Genomic DNA, 24,572 nt, shown 5'->3' on the forward strand with positions numbered 1-24,572 from the left:
CCATCCAGAGGGACTTTGACATGGTGGAGAAATGGATAACAGGAATCTCATGAAGTTCAACAGGGAGAAGCACAAAGTTCTGCTTCTGGGGTGGAACAAACCCAAGCACATGCTGGGGACACCCAGCTTGAAAGCAACTTGACAGAAAAGGACCCGGAGTTCCCTCATGGTCACCAAGTTGAACATGAGCTATCAAAGTGCCTTTGCAGCAAAGAAGGCTAGTAGTATCCTGAGTTGCATTAGGCAAGATATTCACAGCAAGTCAATGGAGGTGATCCTTCTCCTCTACTTAGCTCTGGTGAGGCCACACCTGGAGTGCTGTGTCCAATTCTGGGCTCCCCAGTGCACGAGAGACCCAGACATACTGGAGTGAGTACAACAAAGGGCCACAGTGATAATGAAGGGACTACAGCACCTTTCCTACGAGGAAAAAGACAAAGCTGGGGCTTCTCAACCTGCAGAAGGAAGGCTGGAGGGTATGGTAGATCATTTCAATGCATTTCAATACCCAGAAGGAGGGTTCAGACACAGCAGAAGCAGACTCTTTTCAGTGGTGCCAAGTGACAGGACAAGAGGCAATGGGCATTCTGTCTGAACATCAGGAAACAATTCTTTGCTGTGCAGGTGCCTGAGCAATGGAATGGATTCCAAGAGTTTCCTTCCATGGAGATACTTAAAAGGCATTTGGATGTTGCCTTAGGCAAGTGCCTGTAGGTGGCCCTACTTGAACCTGAAGAGATAGAACCATATAACTTGCAGAGGTCTCTTCTGACCTCAACCATTCTGTGATTCTGTCCTGTTTGATTGCTTCTCATGAGGAAACCATGACGTTGTCCATCTTTGATAACTGCAGTATTTTAGTGGAATCTGTTCTTCTACATAGGCAGTTACAGTCAAAGAAGCACTCTCTACCAAAGCAAGAAACATTCGCAGAAGCATGAGCACACCGAATGTCCACAATGTAAGGACCCTTTCTCCTCTGGTAAATTAGTATTAATTGGGTGGAATGATGATGTTTGTGTACTGATGTAATACTTACACAATGTGATATGGTAATGATTATTCTGAAGTAGGATTAGTCAACCTGTAGAAAAGTTGACATGCATGAAAAATGTCAGTCATCCAATAGAAATCCCTCCTCACCGTTTTCCATTCTGGAAGAAAGAGGGAGAGTTGGTCAGAAGTCTCCTTCTTGTATAAAGGTAATAGTTTGGGAACAACTTTAGAATGATGGCTGCAATTATTCAGATTACTTTTTTTTCAGTTTGATGTAAAAGTCTCTTTTGCTTCTTTTCATGGTGGAAGGGATAGTTTCCACTTTGTGTGCATTTTATGCATTATCGTATCACCCACTCAGATAGAACAAATGTAGCTGTCCTTTAAAATAATCTTGTCTGAAAAGTTAGGACTAAATGTTCAGTGTCTCCTTAAGACATCTTATAAATTAAAGGAATTCATTTTGTCATTCTGCTTCTTGGTGGTTTGTAGGTATCCTGTAGCCGACTAGATCTTTCTGCCTGTGATGAAGATGATAAGGTATGTAAACATGAAGTTAAAAAAAAAAAAAAAGGGTAAGTTTACATAATATATCTAACAAATGCTAATTACATCCTATTTTGAATTAAACTCTTTTGTTCTTCTCTGCTCTTCATATTAGAATTATAGAAAATGATATCTAAGTAGGGGAGGGATAGAGAAAACCTTAGAGAAAACAAAATATTGATGGAAGGTTCAACCTCTACTGCCATACCGCTAACATCTGCCTCTGATGTCGTGGGCCAGCATAATAAAATAGGAGGGATTACATTCGGATCATCCCTCATATATTTTCAAAGACAAGCTAAATTGCTTCTGAATAATCCATTCTTTTCAAGACAGAAAAATGTCTTGAAGTCGTTAAATTGGTATATCTGAGGTTAAAAAAAACAAAGAATAAAGCCAACCTTTGACTTTACCTATTAACTTCTCCGTGATTTCCTGTTTCAGCATGCATATTTATGTATTTTTGTTTCTTAGGGTTGGTCTGAAAGTCACCTAGATATGTCTGACTGTTCTTCCAGTTATCAAGATGTATCATGCTATGGTACTTTACCCAGGGAGTCGCCACGCAAGAGCAAAGATGGCAGTGGTAAGACTTGAAAGTATATGTGTAATGATTTTGCTTGTGTTTTTTAATTACTGCACTAGACTGAAAATCAAATAAAAAACCAGTGTTCTTTCTATTAAATTCTCAGTTCTTTTCTCCTATTTAAATGCTTTATCCCGCTTCTTGCTTCAGCAGCTAAACATAATCTGTGAATAGTTGAGAAAGAGAGAAATGTATGAAGATATTCAGGAAAGGATAAGAAATTGAGAGTGCTCAAAATCAAATACAAGAGGAAGACAGACAAGCTAAATGTGGATCAAAACAGAAGGTGGAAAGAAAAGGAAAAGCTGCTGTTAATTTATGAATTTGACAATGAAGAGGCTTGTGTGAAAGTGGGAAGAGTCCTTTTGCAGGTTCTTTGCATTGTTTGGATCTTTGCTCTTCCATGTCAGTAATTGCGGATGTCTTATTTTCTTAAGATCAAATTGTAACCTGCTCTTCTTTGGCAGAAGGTGTTGGTAGAGCCAGTGCTTCTTTGCCCATAACTTTCTTTTTCATCACCCTAGTTATGCTGGATTGCTGGCTGGGTTTCAGTGCAGAATTGCACTGCTGTGGGTAGAGGAAAGATGAGGCACAGGAAGCAAAAAGCTGTCAGCTTGAGTTTCAGGGATGCTTCCCACTTTTTATGACTGAGATGAAAAGGAGAAAAACTGGAGCCTGAGAATGGAAGGGGCAGATACTGCTGTTCTCTGCTTTCCTTCTGTTTCTAGACTGCTCTGAGGAAAATAATCTGCCTTCATAGAGTTCTGTGCTATCTCATGCTTGAGTCAGTGGTTAGAGAATAAAACACTGCCATTCTCTCTGTAGCCATCAATTTGCCAAATGCACGGCTTAACCTTCTATTATTTTGAATTTTTGCTCATGCAGTTAAGATTTGAAAAACCAAAATGGAACTTGTTTTTTTTCCCCTAGGTATTGTGTCAGAGAATTCTCATGCTTTAATGGCCAGCCCTTTTAAAGCATTTTCTCCTCAACCACCCAAGTTTTTCAAACCTTTAATGCCAGTGAAAGAGGAACATAAAAGGAAGACCCCTCTTGAAAGCCGACCTCTGCTTAGTCAGGAGGTAATCTTTGAAGCTACCTTGTTCTTCGTGGAATCAACTAATTTTGCATTCTTGGCAAACTGATTGCCACGTGCTTCTGTTCCAATAGTTTTGTAATTATTTGGTTAAAATTCATCAGGATGGGCTTTATATTTGGTGGGTTTTTCTTTGTTTATTTTTTTACCTGGAACATTGGGTTTGTTTCACTTCTCGGTAAGTATCCTCCTTTACTGGATATTTCTATTTTAAAGTAACAGTAATCTTTTTTTTTTTAAATTAAATTATATGTAGTTCTAGTAATTCTAATGATTCTAGTAATTCTGTGGTGGTTAGAAGCCTGACTTTTATTCCTCAACATAAAACACTGTTGAAAAGAGTGCAAGCACATGAGTTTTTCTGCCTGTTAACCTGAAATTTGGTATAATGTATGTCCACCATGGGTATTCGGCTTTCATCATGTCCTAACACCTTTCTACCTCACATGCATTTAGCCTTGTGGTTTGTGTGATGTGTTGTGTGTCTTAACCTTTGCAGAGTATGCCTTCATCTCAGGTGCATTGTGCTGGCTGTGTTGTGCCTTCAGGAAGTAATGCCAACAGCATGCCGGTAGAAAGCAATAGCATACATGAGGAAAAGATTGTAAGTTCTGTACCAGCTTCTGTTATGAGGCCTGGTGGTGGGCTTAGGGCCCTTTGGTGGTGGGCTTAGGGTACTTATGCTACTGCAGCAGGAAAAAAAGGATTAATGTGGATACAATCAGTTGTGATTATAACTAATAGTTATAATGAGCACTTGCTTGCTTGGCTTACAAATGCAATCTTTATTTGGAAATAATTGTTGGTTTTGTTTTGTTTTGTTTTTTTAAACTATTCACGTGATTCCTCTCAGGGGGAGGGTGGAAAATGGGAGGCTTCAGTTTTTCCAGGGCACAAATAATCAAGTGAAGTGTAGTTTAGTGGATCGTGTTGTTGTCACTCTAATATGCCTTGTATGTTATCCAGATTTTGTGACTATACCCCAGAGTAAATGGAATGATCCCATTTGGTGTAAGTAACTGTGCATTTAGGTGTGGGTACGCTATAAAAGCTTTATCTAATTGCCTGGTGTGGGATTAATATCACTAAAATAAGGTTGCTGCTCTTAATTAACCTGCACCTGTCTTCATTGTAATTCAGATGGTGCATTTAGGTGGAGGGTTTTTATTTTCCTATTCAACTGTCAAATTGTTTTCTCACTGCTGCTTCAACAAAAGATGTATCATTTCTGCTTTATGAAGAACTTGTTTGTTGAGCTGTGGAAGGTGGATGTGAATATTTGCTCTAATCAGAGCTTTAGATTTAGTATTTGGAACCTTGAAATTATTTCCCTTTAGTACTATGAGCGTGTTACTCAAGGTTCTAGGGAAGGATTCTTGTTCAGCATTTTCATTCCTACCACGTAGCCACGCTGCGAGAAAAATCTCTTTTGGTTATTTCTGATGCCGTTTTGTAGATTGTTGCACTAAGGTCTCCTAAGAGTTCTGGTGCATACATTGGAAGCTTGGCTGCTGTTTCTATGTAGCAGCTGTTTTCTTCTCCATCGTGTTACTTTTCCATAAGGTGGTGTGAGTCAGTTTGTCAGCTGAGTCACAGACATAAATAGCATGAAAGGTATTTGGAAGGCAAAATCTTCCCCTGGGTTGAAAAACATCCCATAGAAACTAATCTGTTAGAAAATTTTCTGTAGCAACTTCAGGGCAATTGTGATCCCTTCAGTCAAAGCAGGGTCCCACCCCATGCATGCTCTAAATTAACATGGATATTTGCCTGTGCTGTTTTCCAAAGAGAAGCAGGAGCTTTTGGAGCTGGAAAAGGGCAGTCTTCTGCACCAGACTTTTCCAATTAAACTGAAACTAAATCACTGAACGCTTCAGATCCACTGTAGCCTATAAGGCTCTGGAAAGGGCTGTACTTACAGTTCCCAGCTGCTTGCTCATGCGCTTGCAATGACTTGTCTTGCCTCAGCATAGATTTTTCATTGGCTGCATAGTAAGTCATGTTAAGGGGACCGATCCACCTAGGTGAAAAATTAGACATAGAGTTAGTTACATTTCAGCTGGCTCTGCTGATCTGATCACTGGAATGACTACAGAGGAGGCAGGTAAGAACTAGCAGCTGCTCACAGAGAGGAGGTTGAGATAGCTGGTCCAGCTTTTTGCATTGGGTTTAGCAAATGATGGCTTCTGGTTTGGTTTTTTTTTGTGTGTTTTTATTTTTTGTTTGTTGGTTGAGTTTTTTTAATCTCTTAGAAAGGAAGCCTTTCTAAGACTTCCCCGGCTACTCTGCATTTTTCAGAGCTGGACCAAGTCTATGCATTAACTAGGCTGCTGCAGAATGTATTTCACGCGTGTGGATGAATAGTTTCATCAGAATGTGTTCAGAGATTACGCTTGGGCACCATTGTCCCTCCACGTGAAACTTCAGCTGTCTGCTCCTCTCTGATTGCAAGTCAAGGTTTCACATTATTTATCTGTACTCTGTGTGATTGCTGCCAGGCACAGAGCCTCTTACTCCTAATTAATCACTGGATGATTGATGTAGCTCCAGGTGTGATTCTTTCTTGCCTCCTTTAAATTGTACTGCATATAAAATGTGTTAGAAACAACAAAGTGACTAAACATACGGAAGTCCAGTAATTTTAACTGGATTAGTATTTTGCATCTAGGTAGACATAAGAGTGATATTTGACCTTTTTCACGTTTGTCCATGATCTTAAGATTTTCTTGAATATTCAAAACATCTGTCAAAGGCAGAGGGCTTAAGTGGTTTACAGAAAATGTTTTTCTTTGTTTGGCCTTAAATGTAGCTTTGAACCTGAAATTTCAGGTGGCACTTTCACATGTATTACATAATGCCACTGTTTCAAAGCAGTCTGACACAAGGGTGTGCCCTCTGTAAAATATGAGTACAGTGAAGTATGTTAAGGTCAGAGTAATGTTTTTATACTGATTGTATTTGAATACTGCCTGTAATTATGTGTCTCAGGATTGGTTTTTTTTGTCTTGGAGCAAATCCCCCTGGTGGGCAATAAACTTAATACTGTGAAAATTGAAGCAACTGTGGTGCAACCACCAAATAAGTATTATTAATTTTAATTTAAAAAGTAAAACAGAAACAAGCCTCTTTGAGGATCCTTCAGAGCTACAATTCAGGGATATGAAAACTTAAGTACTTTTAAACTAGTAACAAACTTAGTAACAAACTAAGCAGGTGTTTGAAAACTGCCTTTTGTTGGAGTTCTGTCTCACTTTGTTTCTGTTATTACTAAATCCTGACTTGCCATCTTATGTCCTTAGTTCTTTCTGGGACATTCTTACTGTTAACAATTCTTAAATCTGTTTTATATAATAGTTTTTTCTATTACCTCCCAGGGAGGTGCTTGCAATTCATTTATCAGTTTGTCAAAGATTGTATACTTTGGTTCTTCCAGCAGCCTGAGCAGTACAAGAAGGCTTCCTTCTTTTTTCCCCACATGTGAAATCCACAGGAATTTAAAAAGCCCTGAAATTGCTTTACTTTTAGAATTTCTCAAAGGGGAGGCTCAAGAGGCACTTTGAAAGGAAATACCATAATCTAGGATTAAGATTGCATCTCTGTAACTTAGGTTTGGGATTTCTGATGTTAGATAACCCCCAAACTATTTATGACTGGCAATGTGATTTCGTTATTCTTCTCCTGATCATGTTGCTGATGTCCATGTGTCTGCAGAACCATTTCTCATTTACATTGCCTTTTATCCGGATAGATTCTGAGCACCATCTGTGTGTGCCCTAAAGTTCTTTTTCAGTCAGATGAGGCATCTTGCAGGATTCGAAGGTGAAACAGAAAACTGTTATAAAAATGGCTCTTGGCCTCCAGTGGGTGTTTACTTACTATCCACCAGACGAAATACTTCTTTGCCAAAGTACTTACCAGTTTGGAGAGTTCTTGTACCATCTTAAAAGCATCATGTTTGGTAAATGCTAGAGTCTGTAATGTTTTGAAACCAACCTTCAAAGCTTTTGTTCTATGCAGAAAATTACAAGATAAGGCTGACAGAGAAAAGGAGTAAGCAGAATAACTGAGAAAATGTCCATCAGAGATGAGTAACAGGTATACTTCAATACACAGAAAGATGGCTTGCATAATGCTTTAATGTTTGGAAAGGTATTCATGGTCTCGATAAAGTGGGTATGAGTTCTGCACTTTCCTTTTAATGGACTATCTATAAATTTCAGACCTAAAGAACAGATCTTTCAATAATGTATATCATTTTAAAAACTATTGTATACCATTTCATAGCACTGTCAATCCTCTCTAGAGAAATAAAGTTTCAAATTAAATCCAAATTATATATATAAAAAGTTGCAAGCAAAAGCTGCCGAACCATTACTTGAGCAAATAGTCTGAAATCTGGTTGGACTTGTCAGATAGACTTGGACAACTAGAAGTGTCTTCTTCAAATACTGATTGCCCTGCTAACAAAGATTTAATGTGGTTGGAAATCTTTATTCAACTTATGAGGCTATCTTGTGTGGATAGCGAGGCTGAGTTATATCTACTATAAGCTTTTGATACAGATTGGACGTGGCAGAATTGAAAATGATGCCTTGTTACAGATAAGGGCCAGTGAGTAGCGATCATTTCAAAAATGGAGGATAAAAGAAAAATGAGGTCAGGTAGAACATCTTGTTTGGTTTGGGGGAGAAAATGGGATAAGAAAGAAAAACCTCTGAGTTAGAACAGAGATCTTGTCACATAGACACGTGTTGCCTAATGTATACCTGTGTGGACGTTGTAGTTAATTGCGCTTCTGGATGGGACAGGGGGACTTATCACAAATGTCTTGGAGAAAGCAGAGGTACTCAATGTTGCCTTTACCTCTGTATTTACCTGAAAAACCAGCCTGCAGGAACTCCATGCCCCTGAGACTCAAGGAAGAATTTGGAATAAGTAAGATTTGCCCTTGGCAGAGGGCCACCAGTTTGACGAGCACTTACGCTGTATGTAAATGTTCACTGTGAGTGCTGAAGGAGCTAACTGAAGTTATTGTGAGGCCACTCTCAGTTATCTCTGAATGGTTGTGGAAACTGGCAGAGAGCAGGTAGATTCGGCATGCTACAAACGCATCATCCTCAGTTCCATCTGTGGGAAGGTGATGGAGAAAATCCTCCCAGAAAGCATTTCCAGACACTTGAAGGACAAGAATGTGATCAGGTGTAAGCATGGATTTATGAGTCACCTTCTACAGTACAATGACTAGCTTAGTGGATGAGGGGAGAACAGTGTTATTTAACTTGACATTAGCAGAACCTTTGCCACCATCTCCTATAACATCGTCGTAGACAAGCCAAGAAGTATAGGTTGGATAAGTGGACACTGAAGTGGATTAAAAACTGGCTGAATGGTTGGGCCAAGAGAGCTGTGGTCCAAAGCACAAAGACTTCTTGGAGGCCTGTAACAAGCGGCTTAGTGTCTGTCTGAAATACTGGTAGTCAGTATTGCTCAGCATCTTCAGCAATGACCTGGACAGAATATACCTTCAGCAAGTTTGCAGGTGATGCAAAACTGGGAAAAGCACCTGATAGACCTGAAAATTATGTTGTCATTCAGAGGGACCCCAAGAAGCTGGAGAACTTAGCAGAGGAATAGCATCATGTTCAACTAGTAGAAATGCAGAGTCCTACATCTGGAGAGGAGTAACACCCGGACCAGTGTATGCTCAGGGCTGACAGGCTGAAGAGCAGCTTTGCCTAGAAGGACACTGGAGTCCTTATGGACAACAAGCTGGCCATGAGCCAAGATTGCTTGTGGCAGACTAAACATGTCCTTGCAACAGAGAAAACCAACAGTATACTGGACATCATCAGGCTGAGTGCAGAGATCCTTGCTCTCTATTCAGCGCTCCTGAGGCTGTGTCTGAAATACTGCATCCAGCTCTGGGCTCTGCAGAACAGGGAAGATAAGAACTTACTGAAGTGAGTCTGGTTGCAGGGCTACAAAGGTCATTAGTGGCTTGGAGCATCTGACATATGAGGAAAGGCTGAGAGAGCCGGGACTGTTCATCCCAGAGGAGACGGGGCTCTTGGGGAATCTTAATGCATAAAAAATACTTAATGGGAGGGAGTCAAAACAGGACAGATTCTTCTCCTCAATACAAGACATGAAGGCCCTGAAGTGTGTCCAGAGAAGGGCAATGAAGCTGGTGAAGAGTCTGGAGCACAAGTCTTAGAAGGAGTGTCTGAGAGAACCAGGAACTCCCCTGGTTAGGGGAGACCTTATTGCTCTCTACAACTACCGGAAAGGAAGTTGTGTCAAGGTGGGGGTCGGCCTCTTCTCCCATGCAACTAATCATAGGACAAGAGGTAATGGTCTCAAGTTGCACCGTTGGAGGTTCAGGTTGGATGTTAGGAAAAATTTCTTCTCCAAAGTGCGGTGAGGTATTGGAACAGGCTGCCCAGGGAGGTGGTGGAGTCACCATCCCTGGAGGTGTTAAAGAAATGTTCGGATGTTGTACTGAGGGACATGGTTTAGTGGGGAAGTATTGGCAGTAGGTGGACAGTTGGACTGGATGGTTTTGGAGGTGTTTTCCAACCTTGGTGATTTTACGATTCTCAGTAGTACCAAGTGACAGGACAGGCAGTGGGCACAAACTGAAATAAGAGGTTCCACTTGAACACAAGAAAATACTTTTTTCACTGTGAGAGTGGTCAAACACTGAAATGGATTGTGCAGAGAGGGTGTGGAGCCTCTATCCTTGGAGAAGCTCAAAATTCACCTGCGTGGACATTGCCCTGGACAGTTTGCTCAGTTAGCTGACCCAGATTGGGTGAGAGGATTGGACTTAATGATCTCAAGGTGCCTTCCTTCATAAACAATTCTGTGAAAACTCTGACATAAGCAAGCTGAACAAATGTATTTGCCTACATATTTGGGGCTTTGTTATATGAAGTTATTTAAACAGAAGAGAGATGTCATACAGACATGTCTGCAATGTTCAGAGTTCGGGTTTGTCAGTGGCAGGGAATGTATAAATATCTGGGTACGTTTTGTGTTACAACAGGTGCAATTTTTCTGAATTCTGATTTTTCAGGCTGCAAAATAAAAGTACCATAAAACCTGGGAGTGAAAATTGAAGGGAAGGTAGAAGATTTACTAAAAGAATATTCCAGCATGGATTCTTTCCCTGTATGTGATGAGTTTCTTTAGGAGTCTGACTTTCTTTCCTCATCTGTAAAATATTTTAAACATTTGTCTAACTTAAGGAGTATTAAGAATAGTTGTTACACTTAATGGGGCATTTAGATTTAGAAATGTTAACAGCACTGAGAAGACACAGTCGTTATGTAGTACAGCACTAAAGATGTAGAGAGGCATGATCCAGTTTCTTCCCTTTGGTAAAACTTTGAGCAGTATAGGTGAGATGAGCAAGTCAATTTGAACCAGCTGTTGTAGTCCTAATGCAAACTGAAAGAACTTTAGGCAGTACTCGCAAGGTAATTGCTAAATCACATGCTAAGTTTGTGCTGTCTTTAATTACATGCCCAAAACGAGGCTGTTATCTAGAGGTAATGTCTTCCCTAAGTCTGAAAGCCAGTAGGGTTTGTCCAGTTGGTTAAAACAGTTAGTCTAGTAAAAAGGTATTGCCTTTATCTGCGGGCCTCATCTTGCTTGTATCATTAGATCATCATAAATACATGAAAATGCCTTAAGTGGTGTAAGGTAAGATCTGAAGTTTGTAAGAATGATGGTAAGTAGAGACATTTGATATGTATTGTATCTATTACTGTGTTAGAGATAGTCTCAGCAGGCAATTAAGTGACTTGAAGTAGAAAAGAAAGCTGATATTTAAGTGTAACATTGTAAAGGTCAAGAAAATGGCATTTAGTGGAATTGTGCTGAAACATTTTGTCTTGGTTATTATGAAATACAGGAAATTTTCTCAGAAGTATTTTTGTCTTAAATGTGTTGGTTCTCAGAGCTTTGATCATCTGGTTAAGTACTGTGTTTGTCCTCTTCCAGTGATGATTCCTGGCAGGTTTCTGAAAGTGTGGAACTGCTTTGGTTATCATGCAGGATCAGTCTTTGAGACTTGCACTGATCAGTATTTGAAATACATAATACATATAGAGAGATAGTACGCACTTAAGTTCTTCTAAACTTTTAAATATTTTAACAGGTTTTTTGGTGGATTTGTTGGTTTTTGTTTTTGTTTTTTTAATATTGCTTTATTGGGAATTTATCATAAATGAATCCTTTTATACATACATATATCTATACATATGTTCATACATGTGCATACAAATACACATGTATTTATACAAAAAAATGAAGTGTTTGAAAAGCCTTCATGTGGAGTCATGTCTACAGTATCTTATACTGGGGAGAGCTGTACGACCATGTTATGTTGCTGGTGTATTTCTCAGATGCATCCTGACAAACTGACATCCTCGTACCCTTTGTTCTCAGCTTCACGTGTGTTCTGTGAAAGCCACATTTGGGCTAGTCACCATGTATCATCACTCTTTCTCAAAGTGAAATTTGGGGAGTTGCTTCCAAATTCTGTTAGGTTAACTGGAGTCACGTACTTCCCTCCAAACATGTATATGAATGCACATAAATGCTTCGGGTTGTTTTGACTTTGTTTTCAAGCATCGTGAATGTGTTCAAGTGTGATAGCTAGGAGTAAGCAACACTATTTAGCCTTACTGGTGTAAGATTAATAGAAAATCCCATTGTGCAGAATAGTTCTTAATAATCAGCATTGCAGCAGAGACCCTTTTAGCCCTCTTCTGTTCCTGTGGATCCATCTGTTTTGTTAGGGAGTCAAGTGGTTCTATCAAATATCTTCAGTAGGTTTAATAAGCCTAAATAATGGGCAGAAAATTGTTGTAATACATGGGTTTCAAAAACAGAGTGATAAAAATATGAGAATATCTAACTTTTTAATGTAAACTTTCCTTATGCCAAACTGTATTGCTTGATATTTTCTGGACTATGTAGAACTAGTCTTTATTTTCTAAAAATTGAATGGCTTGGATAATGTAGATGGGGCTATGCTGCCAACAGTTCTTTTCAGAGGGAGCTTCCGTTCTTCAGCTAAGGAATACTAAATACTCATATTTCTCCATATTCAGAAGGGAAAAATCAAGTTAATTTTCTTGAGAACTTTACTGCTGTAGGCTGCTAATACCATTTGACTCTCTTCTTTTGCAGGACTCTGAGGAGGAAGACAGTGAGTTGGAGGCCATTCATAAGAAATTGATAAGTCCACAAAGTTTTAAAAATTTCCGACCTTATGTACCAGAGGAATTTGCTGACTTCAGTGTTTACAATGCTAGCCTGGAAAACAGGGAATGGTTTTCTTCTAAATCAGACTTCATGAGTTCACGTGTTCTTGAGAAAGAGGTATCCCGCAGCCCCACCACTAGCAGTATCACTAGTGGCTATTTTTCCCACAGTGCCTCTAACGCTACTCTGTCTGACATGCTTATTCCCTGTAGTGATAGCACAGACCAGCTAGCCTGTCACACAAAGGAAGTGGACTCTAATGACCCTTCAGGATCACCTCTTGCACATGATGTAAGATCTTCTTTGAACAAGGAATTTTGTGAGGCAGAAAAGGAGTTAACGAGAGAAAAGTTACCTGCCTTACCACTGAAAGAAAACAGTGCCTTAACAGAACAAGTTCCACTGTCCCTCAATGCCTCTGACAAAGACTCTCAGCAGTTAACCAGAGCTGGATCATTTTCAGCATTAAGCTCCTCAGATGGCAGAAATTCCTGTCATACAATTGAATTTTCAGCGCGTGAAGCTACAGTTGAGCACACTATGGAGATTGTTGAAGACCACTCATTTACAGAGTTTATGGGCGCTGAAGATGGAAAAGACTTTGACCATTCAGCATCTCCACTTCCCTGTTCTGTTGTGTCTTCCAATGGAGTGAGCACCTTGGAGTTATCCCTAGGAACTGACAAGGAGCAGGACGCGTGTGGGGGCCAGCTGGGCTCTGCAGCAGCAGGCAATCAGCTTGCAAATGCTGTGGGAAGGCCTTTGTTAGTAAAAGAGACTTCAGACTGTGAGACTTATCCTGATATTTCCATAGATGATTTTACTGGGAAGGACCACTTGGATGGGTCCGACTGTGACGACGGTGCTTCTGCAGACCAAGCCCATGTCTTGCCTAGCTGGGTGGCAGTGGGTGAACAAGTCTGTGTTGGAAGCAATAAGGTGGGCACAGTGAGATATGTTGGAGCGGTGGATTTTTCAGCTGGAATCTGGGTTGGAGTTGAACTAAACGTTCAGTTGGGTAAGGCTGAGTATGCTCTGGATTATCTGTACAGTTACCGTGATCTGTTTATAGTTGCATTATAACCATACGCTGTTCAGTCTTGGGAAAAACTTCCAATTTTGTAATCCCTTGGCATCTGAAACACAGCATTCTAGGCTTTCTGTTTCTAGAGATGCTTTGATAAAGATTGTTAGCTGTCTTAAAGCCCCGTTCGTCTACTTAATGCAAAATAATGCTTTGCATGTCACGGTAGTTCCCATTGGTACCTGTCCATTTATAGATCAGAAAAACAAGCAAAGCCTAAAATTGGCAGATATTTTCTTAAATCAACTTGCATGTTCATGGGCAGTACTAGCAAGGGACATCATCTGTCAAATGAGTTTGCTGCCTGTAGCTTGCAGAGAGATTTCTTTTTCTACTTGGTAAAAACTTAATTACAGAGCACGGGTTTCCTTTGACTTCTGTTTGGTGGGGTGTGAAAAAAAGCCCGTGTTCTGTAACTGCTAAGAGGTTCCTACAGAAAATGTCCTCAGGTCTTTTGAAAAGATGGCTTTTTTAGCAGTTTAATAGATATTAACACTTATACTACGAGTGTCTTTGACAGATAAGTTCTAAGCTTCACACTTGGGTACTATAATTACATGTCTGATGAACGTAGGAACATCCCAGCAATTAATTCTGTGCATTTATTTTCATTGAAGGGAAGCACGACGGAACTGTCAAAGGCAGAGAGTACTTCCACTGCAAACCACGGCACGGGGTGTTTGTTCGCCCTGGGCGCCTCAGCAAGGCACCAGCTTCCACGAGGAAATGCAGCAGCACTTCGCGGTCTCAGGCATCTTCCACTTCAGAGAAACGGAGGAGTTCTGTACTTCAGGGCTCATCATCCACTCCTAAAGCAGAAGAAGGCCTCTGTCATTCCGGGGATGCGGCGGCTTCTGCTTTTTCTAGGAAACAAGAAAACAGGAAATCGTGGATTAACTGAACTGCAGTATTTTTGCACTTACTACACATATCACTGTGTGGAAAACTTTATGGATTTTTGAAGCTATTGTACATTTTAATGTGTCCATACAGAATGTGTATTCTCTAGGGTCCTTGACTTCTCTAATTTTTTTTATAAATAATATATATATTATATATATGAATGTGTATCTATAGTTTGTCTGCCAGTGGGCAGATACGGCTGCACACTAAAATACAGTTAAAGCTGATGTGTAGATAATTGAGGTACTGGACTATTTGTTATGCATCGACCTGGGAGATATATTTTAAACAACAAAAACTATTTTATTGTGGACAAACGGGCTGTAAATCCGTATTTGGAAAAAGACTACAGTTTGCTGTTTTTCATTACCAAAGAACTCATTTTAGACTGACACATTTGCTGTTTATATCTTTCTATTGTAAATGTTTTAACTGATAACGTGGTGCCATTTTCCTTTCAGTCACAGGGCACCAAGCAGCCTTATGTTCTGTGTTCAAGCACACTGAAATATCCAACTGCTTCGTATTTCTTGTCTTCCTAGAGGCCTGCCACTGTGCTGAATTGGCATTGTACTGAGGTGACCGACAATGCCCGAAGCCGTAAGTCTGGTATTTTGTGTGTTTCCATAAACCAGCCGGGCAGTTTGACTGCAGAAACAGTATTACTGCAAGGGTGTGATAGGACAACACTTTGGGGTTTGTCTGGGGGGGTTTTGGGGCGTGGGGGGGAAGCGGGGAAACAAGACACAGTAGATGGATTGTGACTGCAGACTTTGCACTTGTTACTTGCTGGTTATTATCAAGATGAAATAGAACCTGCTAAAGTAATTTTAATCTGTAAAGTTTATGTTAATAATGGGAATGATGGAGGGATTTGTGTCTGGTGCTCATGAATTCCTACGAAGGTTGTTCCACGTGTAGATACTGTAGATGCCTGTACAAGTGTTCTGGATGTTTGTAAAGTAACATGGTAAAAAATGAGTGACGTGAATGGCCTGCTGTACCTGTTCTTTGTTCTGAGCAAGTGAGTGACTGAGATACCTGGGACCTTACTGACAAGCTGCTGTTCTTTCTCTGATTGTTGTGTACAGTAAGCGGACTCTAGTGTGTTACTATTTACTGTAAAGAACTGTAATTTATATACTGCCAATACTGTATTTAATTGGTACAGACCTATTGTGTGTTAGAATACAGACTGTTTACTTGGGATTTTAAAGACATTGTTTTGCTTATATTTGATACATTTAGGTTCTGTGGTCACATAATAAGCTTAATGCCATTACTAGCTGATGGTGCTCAGACGCAAAATACTTTGTAAAAATGCTGAAGGACTGCAATGGGAGTGGAGCACCTGATGATCTTAACCTGTCTGAACACTGTCTGGTTCCTGTGGCACAAGACGAGAGCAGCCCATGTGGATACACCTTCCTTCCTTGCTCGGGGGAGCAGAGCTGGGTGACTCCTGCCGGGGAGCGGGCGCTGAGAGCTTGTGGGCCGGGGAGAGTGGGCAAGTTCCTGGAAGGAAGACACACTGCAAAAGACGTTCATCCCTCATCCAGGCAGCTGGGAGGTGCTGTGCCAAGGGGCCAGGCGCAGTGCCTCATGCTTGCCCTTGACACGGCTCTTGCCAGCGCTGAGATAGGATACCAGTGTGCTTGTGTTAGTTGATTCTGGTGGAATGAAGGGCTTTGCAGAAGACGTCTTTTTCATGCTTTTGGAGTCCACTCAGAGTTGCTCTTGATGCATTAACGATGATTCTTGCTGGACAGAATTACCAGAATGGAAAAACCTGTTTACGCAGAAGTATTTTATCAGGCACAGATGACCCTAAAACACTGTCAAGTATCTTGAAGTTAATTTTAGATGTCACTTTAACCTTTTTTATAAAGCTTTTGAAAAAATACATGTGTGTGCATGAACATTTGCATTAATAGTTGTCCTCAGCCACTACAAACAATTTTGAAAGTTAACGTGGCCGTTTTCTTATGGCAAAGATGCAGAATTTCTACCAGGTTAGCATCAGCTACCTTTAAGAATACAGAATACATGGTTCAGAAACACTGGAGTGCTTCCTGGAGTATACAATCTATAAATGCAGGAGAAACCTACAGAAGCCAACCTCTTTGCATGCACATTTGGCTTAACCCATGCTATCCTGATTTTTTTCTTTTGCAAACTTGGCATATTAACACATCTCGTCCTAGGTAAATGTTGGAAGGAATGTATGTAACGAGTGCGATGAAGTAATGTGACAATGCAGGCGTTCTGGTTGATGTGCTCCTCTAACTCTGCTACACACAGCAAGAAGCATGTTTTCTGTTGGTAGTGCCAGAGCAGCAGTGGCTGTCCTGAGCTTTGTAACCAGCAGAAAGTGCTGTGGTGATTGTCCAACTGCAAACTGGCTTTCCTTCTTTCTAAATATGATCTTAACCAGCATCTAAAATATACAGCCTGATAAGCAGGATCTGGTATCCAGGCTGAGACTGAGATTTACAAAAACAAACCAGCCCCACCTGTAATGCTGACTAATGAGTCTGCTTCTGGTCTGAGCTGCTGCACACACTGCCAACACAGGGGCTTGCCTACTCCTCATGGAATGATGTCACTTAAGTCATCAGGATGGCTACCGTGCTAAATTGGTCCAGTGGCCCTTATCTTGTGTTCTTAGTGTGTTAGCTGTTTTTTTTCCAAAACCCTTCATGAAGATTCAACCAGAGCTCCTGTGGAACCGGCACAGCTGGCGTGCTCCCGCAGGCGCAGGCACAGGCAGCCTTGGGTCAGTGCTGCTCAGTTTCTAGCACTCCCCTGTGAAAGGGAAATCTTCATCTCATGTTACAAAGTTCACAGAAGAAAAAAACTGAAATATTTGAAAAGTTTGAAATCTTGGACCTAGCGCCAAGGGATTTAAAGTTGCTGAGGAAGGGTGGGGAGGAGGGTGAGGCTGAGTGAAAGCAGTGAGCGAGAACTTTTTCCACAGAAAACAAGCTAAAAACAGCCTTCCTCATAAAACCGTGGGACCTGTGAGCGGTCGGAGTGCTGTTTATGCACGGACGTCCACGCAAAGCCAAGTGCGGGAGCTTTGCTAACGGGTGACGTGCCTCTCACTGCAGCCTCTGGCTGCTCCACGGCGTCTGGGGGTGCGCTCCCATGTCGCTCCGTGGGACGCTACAGCCCAGAAGCGCAGCTGCGCTCCGCCCCGGCCGCTACGCGAGGGGCAAAGGAGCCTCCGAGCAGGGGAGGCGGGGCTCCCCGCCCCTCGGCGCCGCGGGGCTGGGGGCGGGCCGGGCCGGGGACGTGCGGCGCCGCACGGTGGGGCTCAGCGCGGCGGAGGAGCGGGCCGCGCTCCGCCTGACCTGAGGTGCGTACGCGGCGGGGCCGGGCCCAGCTGGCGAGAGGGCGCCGCGGGAGCCCCGGGAGGGGCCGGGAGCCGCCTGCCGCGTCCGCGGGTGCCTTCCCGTCGCGGTCCTTTCTGTCGGCTGGAGCCCGGCCCGCGGGCAGCGCTGCAGGGGCTCGGGGCCGCTCCGCGCGTTTGCTTCAGCCCGAGTGGCAGGGTGAGTGTCTCCGGGGCTGCCCGGGTGCCTTCCGAGAGCAGGGCGGGCGGCCTGCGAGGGAACCCTTCTTCCGCCAGGCTGGGGCGTTTTACGTTGAAGAACAACTGAAACATGGCACAAAATTCGTGACGCTGCGTTTTCATGAACTGGTGGTCTCGGAACGGGACTGATGTGCTCAGTGCTTAGCGGGAAGCAAAGCCACAAAAAGCGGCCATCCCATCTTTGGGGGTCCCCCCTTCCTCCGGTCTGCCGTGTCCCGTGGAATGTGCTCTGTTATTGACCCGCGGTTCAGAAGCACAGCGGCCGTGAATATCTCCTAAACGCGAAATTACTTTGCCGAATGCAGGGGGGAAAAAAAAAAAAAAAAAAAACCAACACCATGAAAACAACTGAGTTGCACCTGTAGCCTGTTCTCTCAGGGAACTCTGAGCAGTACGCTCCCTGAGTGACCTGCTTGTCTCTCCTGTGTGTTTCCGCAGGCCAACACACTGAAGTGGTGCTGATGAGTCTCGCCCGGAGGCTGCTCGCCCAGGTGCACGGTGCTCTGAAGCCTGCTTCAAAGAAACTGAACTTCTGCTGGGAAATGGCTCGGCCGAGTTCGAGTAAGATACACGTTTGTTTACTTTAGTCTCCTGGGCAGCGGTTAAGCTCAATTGGAAACTCAGAAAGTTTCGAGTAATAGGCAAAATCTACAATGTAATTCAAAGCAGTTGGAAGAGCGTGATGCTGATTTATCTCTCGGCTGTTAAAATTTATCTTCTGTGCCTATATACTGTATGGTTCCAAAAACCTCACTTATCTGCTGTCAGTGTGGTTGCCTGTCAATGTGGTTTTAGTACTTACAATTTATGCGGAGAGATGCATGCTTAACTGCATTAACTGTGTTTCCTTTTCATACTAAGGAGCAATAAAACTCACCCTGATTTATTTGCACAAGAATTATGGAGGACCTCAAGCATTTGTGGTAGTTTGGGAGCTGTGTATTAGGTAACCTCAGAAGCCTCGTTTAGTCTAGCAGTAGTTAAAAAGACATATAAGTATATATATTTTTTTAAGCCTGAAGATGTACCTTAACCTGAATTAATTCCTGGCGCTAGGGCACACTGGGCTGACCTGCTGCAAAGCTCTGCAGGAAAAGCCCTGAGCATTCTTCTGGTGGACAGCTGGGTAACCAGGAGCCAGAAATGGGCCCTCCTGGTGAAGAGGGCCAACAGCCCCTTGGGCTGCACCAAGCAGAGCACCTCCAGCAGGTGGAGGGAGGCGGTTGTGGTCCTTCCTTCTGCCCAGCCCTGGTGACGCACGCCTGGGGAGCTGGGTCCAGTTCTGGGCTCCCCACTGCAAGACCTGCTGGGGTGGGTCTGGTGAAGAGCCACAAAGGTGATAAGGAACTGGAGTGGCTTATGTATAAGGAGGGCTGAGAGGGCTTGGGCTGTGCAGCCTGGAGGAGAGGAGGTTTAGGGGTTTCTTACCAATGTATATACATACCTGGTTTGGGTGTAATAAAGAAATCACAGCTGGTCTCTTTTTAGAGGTACCCAGCACCAGGATGAGTCAGTGAGCACAAAGTGGAGCACAGGAGATTTCCCCTGAACGCCAGGCAGCAGTTCTGTGCTGTGCAAGTGATGGAGCGCTGGCACAGGCTGCCCAGAGGCTGTGGGGTCTCCTCCTTGGAGATCTCCAAAAACTGCCTGAACATGGGCCTGGGCACCTTCGAGTGTTCCCCTGCTTTGAGGGACCTTGGACCTGATGATTTCCAGAGGTCCCTTCTCACCTCTGCCATTCTGTGATTCTAAAATATGTTGCTTTAAAATTATATCTGAGGTAAAGCAGTTCCTTTATAATCTCGTTTTGACTCTTACAGTTAGGAAGCAAGCTGTTCCTGAATGGTGGTGGCATTACTATCATGGTAGCATCTCATGTACGGTTTTAGTTTAAGGCATCTTGTCTTTCAAATACTGAGCATACCTACAATTGAAAATACGTTGTCCTAGTGGGTTTGCTCATACGTTATTTTTGAAGGTCTCCAAGAACAGCCCTTCAAATTCCAACATACAGAAAGAGGAAAAGAAAAAGTATTCTGAAATTAAAGTCACGGTGGGTGGGTGTGGAAGCCAGTTCTGGATGCATGCAAATGCCATTTCTGCATGCATGTTTAGCAGCACTGTACAGCATCTTGTGTAAAAACATAACTGTTGGAACAACTGTCCATCTTTCTCCCCCATGAACAGGCATGGCTGATTTCCGAGAAGTGTTCGCCAAAGCAAAGCATATCACCATCATTACCGGAGCCGGTGTGAGCGCCGAGAGTGGTGTTCCTACCTTCAGAGGGGCCGGAGGTTTCTGGAGGAAGTGGCAAGCACAGGTACGTACCCACGGCATGTGTCTGCACAGCTGTGCTCTTCCATCAGCCAGGGACATGCGTGTGAAGAGTCTGAAGAAGCTGGAAGCAGCTCTGTCTTTCTGCTGTGCCAGCCTGCTTGCTTCCAGGTAGCCTAGCTGCTTGCTCTTCTTTGGACACCCTCGCTGTTTTTGTACCTCATGGGGCCTGTCCTGTTCTAAACTCTTAGGAAAGTGTTACAAAAATAATAAAGCAGAGTTGCAAAGATACCGCCTGGTTTTCTTTTAATCCTGGTTCCTGAGGGGTGCAGTGGTGCAGCAGCGAGCAACAAAGTACTGTAGTACAGGTGCCTTGAGACTCTGATACTGCACATTTCAGGGTCGTCATCAGCAACTCTTACCTAAACACTGCAGCCATATTTGCTCTCTTTATGTTTTTGTTGGTTTTTTTACGATGGCATATAAAGGTGACGTTAGGCTTTGGTTTTGACAGGGACTGCAATTTGGTTAGTGTTACACTTAAACCAAGTCAGAAAAGAAATTGCTAGCGAAGGAAAAACATCCACGCACCGCTGAGTTTTATGGCCGCCCTGTAAATGAGTTCTGAATGCTAAAAATTGTGTGTATTGAAACATCTCATCTTCCTTTGTACTGCACTGAACTCCTTCTAGTTTGGCAGGGCAGCACAGAGTGAACCAGGTGTCACGTCACTGATACAAGCTATCTCCTCATTCTATAAGATATTTCGAATTGCCATCCTCATAAGAGATGGGCTACTGAGCTGTGTTCCTGTCAGCTGCATCCGGCTGTAATAATCTGCTTTTGGTTATCCTGTTATCAGACTGGCAGTGCGCTGTTGGCCCTCACCTGAAAAAGGGATGCTCCTGCACTTCCGTCAGCAGAATGAAGCGTTACGTCTCTTTCAGGAGTTGGCCACTCCCGGGGCTTTTGCACGCAACCCTTCTCGCGTCTGGGAGTTCTATCATTACCGCCGCGAGCTCATGCTGACTAAACATCCCAACGCTGCACATCTCGCCATTGCCGAGTGTGAAAAGCGACTGAGGAAACAAGGCAGGAGCGTGGTGGTCATCACCCAGAATATCGATGAACTGCACAGGAAGGCGGGCACAAAGCACCTCCTGGAAATACACGGTAAGAATCCGCTCGCCTGCCTGCTACAGGACAGCAGAACTCTGGGGAGAAGAGAGAGGAGGACGATGGGCAGAAAAAATGAAACTTGTCTTAAAAGCGATGGTCACTTGCATGAGGGTGTTTACAGTACCACCCTGTTCCCTTTTGGAAGATGTTTTGGGCACTTTATAGCCTGCTTTCATTTGTCAGATTTCTTTTTAATGGATTCTAGACAGCACATGGGAATTGGTTCTCCATTCCCACCTGCTCGGTTTTGCCACGTGAATACATCTGGATAGTGAAACCTGGCCGATTTTACGTAGGAATGGGGAAAATCTATTGAGGGCTTCAGCAATGTGATGGCATCACACGGGTATTGCCACAAATAAAAGGTGTGTAGGCAAGAGCGGCCTCTCCAGCCCTGGTGCTTTCCCTCTGTCGTGTCCTGTCCTTTGAGGCCCCACCGGTGGCAGCCCTTTGGCTGCAGGAGGAGGCTGCTCTCAAAACACATGACGTTTCTGTACCTTTCTCTTCCCTGGAGTTCATGGCATTCCTCATTCTCTCCCGCTCTCCAGCAAAGTGCCAGAGCAGCACTACACGGGCAGCGCACGGAAATCAGTGGGGCTTTTGGATCTGAGGCAGTACAGTACGGGATGGAAGGAACAAGGGTGAGGGTGCCCATCTCCATCACACGAGGTGCCCCCTCTCCTCCTTGCCCTGTTCTGCCAGCCCCCTACAGGGTGGAAGTCTCCCAAGGCAAAGCCCCATGCTAGCCTTCCAGTGCTGTGATGCTTACATATACAAAACATTTAAATGGGATTGCCCACCGCTAATTTGTGTGTTCACGTCGTTGTCGACCCACCAGTCAAATCAAAGCTGTCTGGGATAAACATAACCATTTGCTTGTACGGTCATGCCTTAGGACAATTACTCGATCCCTAACGTTTCCTCTTTCTGCATTTCAGGAAGCTTATTTAAAACTCGATGCACCAACTGTGGAAATGTGACTGCAAATTACAAGAGTCCGATATGCCCAGCGTTGGCTGGGAAAGGGTAATCCATCTGCCTTGCAAACTCCCAGTGCTTTCTGCTTAGTCTGCTACTCGGTAGGAAAGGAGCTGTTACAGGAGCATAGGGGAGTTCTAGCCAAGCACTTTATTTTTCTTTAGTAATAATAATACTCAGGAGTTGGACCTGATGATTGTTGTGGGTCCCTTCCAATGAGAGATTCTATGGTTCCGTATTTAAATGTTACCTAAATGTTTTAGTCCCAGATCTTTAGGTAGCTTCATAAATATTTACTGTGCCTTTGTCAGACTTTAACAAGCTAATTGCCATTGCTTAGCTCTGGGGTAATTCTGTATAGAAGCCTGCCTACCCTCTGTGTGGTAAGTTAGGGCTTTAGTAGAATTTTGAGTTGACTGAAGTTGCAAAGATTCTCGACTGGAGAAAATACTAAGTTTTTGGCAATCTATCAAATAAATGCCCTTCATCTGTATGTTTGAATATATATTTCAATTTTGTAAATCCAGGGCTCCAGATCCAGAAATAGAAGATGCCTCAATTCCAGTTGAAGAACTTCCTCAGTACGTATCTACTTCTTTATTTTTTGCTGCTAGCTAAAACACATGGGAACAGAGCTGAAATCTAAACCTCATGCTTGGGAGGCACCGGACAGTAGGAGTGTGTACAAGCTTATCACAATGCTAAAGGAACTGCATGTTTGTGCACTTGAGCATCAATCTCAAAACGTGCCAAAATTTGTGGGTTTGGTAGCAAGCAGTAGAACTGCACTAAGAAACTAAGTAGTGCCCAGTAAGCTGTTACTTTGTAGGTGTTACTTTCCTACTGTCGGTCAGCATGTGATAGGGTGCTGGTGTGCAGCCACGGAGCGGTCCCCTCCAGGCTCTAAATAAGCCAGGCTGGTTTTTGTAGTGGCTAAAGCTTTACCTTGGCTGGCTGCAGATGCAAGGAGCTGCTGAATTTCTTTATCTGGTTTCTAAGGAAATGGGGCTGCTGCAATGCTTCTGCCCAGCCCACTTCTTAAAAACCTGTTGGAGGGTTTCTGTTAAATTTGGTGGAGATTGTAGCACATAATCAAGTTCTTGGGAGTTTCACACATTTCAGGGGCCAAGTAAGACACAAGCGCTTAGGTCTCTGAATTGAATGACTGTTCATCAACCTGTCCTCGGGAGGGCGGGGGGAGTGCTGTGAAACTGAACAGTGAAAGAGGGAAGGAAGCCACGTCCAATCCTAAATGAGAGCTGTTTTGCCACTGTGCAGGCAGAGGTGTTCGCGTCAGAAATGTAATGCTGTACCTCTGCATTTCTTAAATAGGTGCGAGGAAGATGGCTGCCACGGCCTTCTTCGTCCCCACGTCGTGTGGTTCGGCGAAACCCTGGATCCAGACGTTCTCACAGAAGTGGAGAAGGAACTCGAACTATGCGACCTCTGCTTGGTGGTGAGGACGTTTGTGTTGCCTTGTGACACGGCGGTCAGCAGCGTCAGGGGCTGCTTCTGTGGGGTTATTTCCAGGCCGTGCACGTTCTGCATGTACGTTCTACAATTGCTCGGAATATTTTGCACCCTTCACAAAAAGTTCTCAAGCAGTAGAGGGGATGTTTTGTCTTGTTTTCCTGACATTTTGTGGTTTATAACTGTCAATGAAAAAAAAAACCAAACCCCAGAAACGCAAACAAACAGGTTGCTTTGGATTGCAGCAGAGATATGAATTCTGAGGTGTGTGCCACCAGAAACAGCTCGATCCACAGCGACGCAAAACATAGATCTCGATACGTCCTCCCTTCTGTCAGGTCTTCCCCTGCTTTACCGTTTGCCGATGCCTTTGCAGGTGGGCACCTCCTCCGTGGTGTACCCCGCCGCCATGTTTGCCCCCCAGGTGTCCGCACGAGGAGTGCCGGTGGCGGAATTCAACATGGAAGCCACTCCCGCTACGGACAGGTTCAGGTAAAGCTGCTCAGCGGTTCGATCCCCCTCCATCTTCATGGTCCCGTTCGGAAGGGTTAGGCTGCCTCGAGACAAAGCGAACCTCCCCTAGGATTTTCTTCC

General features: G+C 43.5%; 2 protein-coding genes across 16 annotated transcripts in view; both read left to right on the top strand.

The window, feature by feature from the left end:
• Window positions 1–16,387, top strand: part of KIF13A (kinesin family member 13A) — a 119,276-nt gene extending 102,889 nt beyond the window's left edge. For 6 of the 11 annotated variants that reach the window (XM_021387952.1, XM_021387953.1, XM_021387955.1 and 3 more), the window contains 7 exons: window positions 884–961; window positions 1,489–1,536; window positions 2,017–2,128; window positions 3,059–3,210; window positions 3,724–3,828; window positions 12,423–13,515; window positions 14,199–16,387. In XM_021387952.1, coding sequence (XP_021243627.1) covers window positions 884–961; window positions 1,489–1,536; window positions 2,017–2,128; window positions 3,059–3,210; window positions 3,724–3,828; window positions 12,423–13,515; window positions 14,199–14,482 — 1,872 coding nt within the window. In that variant the 3' untranslated portion in view covers window positions 14,483–16,387. Of the gene's footprint in view, window positions 1–883; window positions 962–1,488; window positions 1,537–2,016; window positions 2,129–3,058; window positions 3,211–3,723; window positions 3,829–4,190; window positions 4,236–12,422; window positions 13,516–14,198 lie in introns of those variants that run through there. The other 5 variants (XM_021387954.1, XM_021387958.1, XM_021387963.1 and 2 more) reach the window with 3 other exon arrangements.
• Window positions 17,402–24,572, top strand: part of SIRT5 (sirtuin 5) — a 7,422-nt gene continuing 251 nt past the window's right edge. Inside the window, exons 1-8 of one of the 5 annotated variants that reach the window (XM_021387968.1) lie at window positions 17,849–18,035; window positions 18,515–18,637; window positions 20,264–20,397; window positions 21,299–21,524; window positions 22,469–22,556; window positions 23,036–23,089; window positions 23,841–23,964; window positions 24,355–24,470. In XM_021387968.1, the coding sequence (XP_021243643.1) occupies window positions 18,538–18,637; window positions 20,264–20,397; window positions 21,299–21,524; window positions 22,469–22,556; window positions 23,036–23,089; window positions 23,841–23,964; window positions 24,355–24,470 (842 nt within the window). In that variant the 5' untranslated portion in view covers window positions 17,849–18,035; window positions 18,515–18,537. The other 4 variants (XR_002435449.1, XR_002435448.1, XR_002435447.1 and 1 more) reach the window with 4 other exon arrangements.

Source organism: Numida meleagris, chromosome 2 (assembly GCF_002078875.1).
Source record: "Numida meleagris isolate 19003 breed g44 Domestic line chromosome 2, NumMel1.0, whole genome shotgun sequence".
Classification (NCBI taxonomy): domain Eukaryota; kingdom Metazoa; phylum Chordata; class Aves; order Galliformes; family Numididae; genus Numida; species Numida meleagris.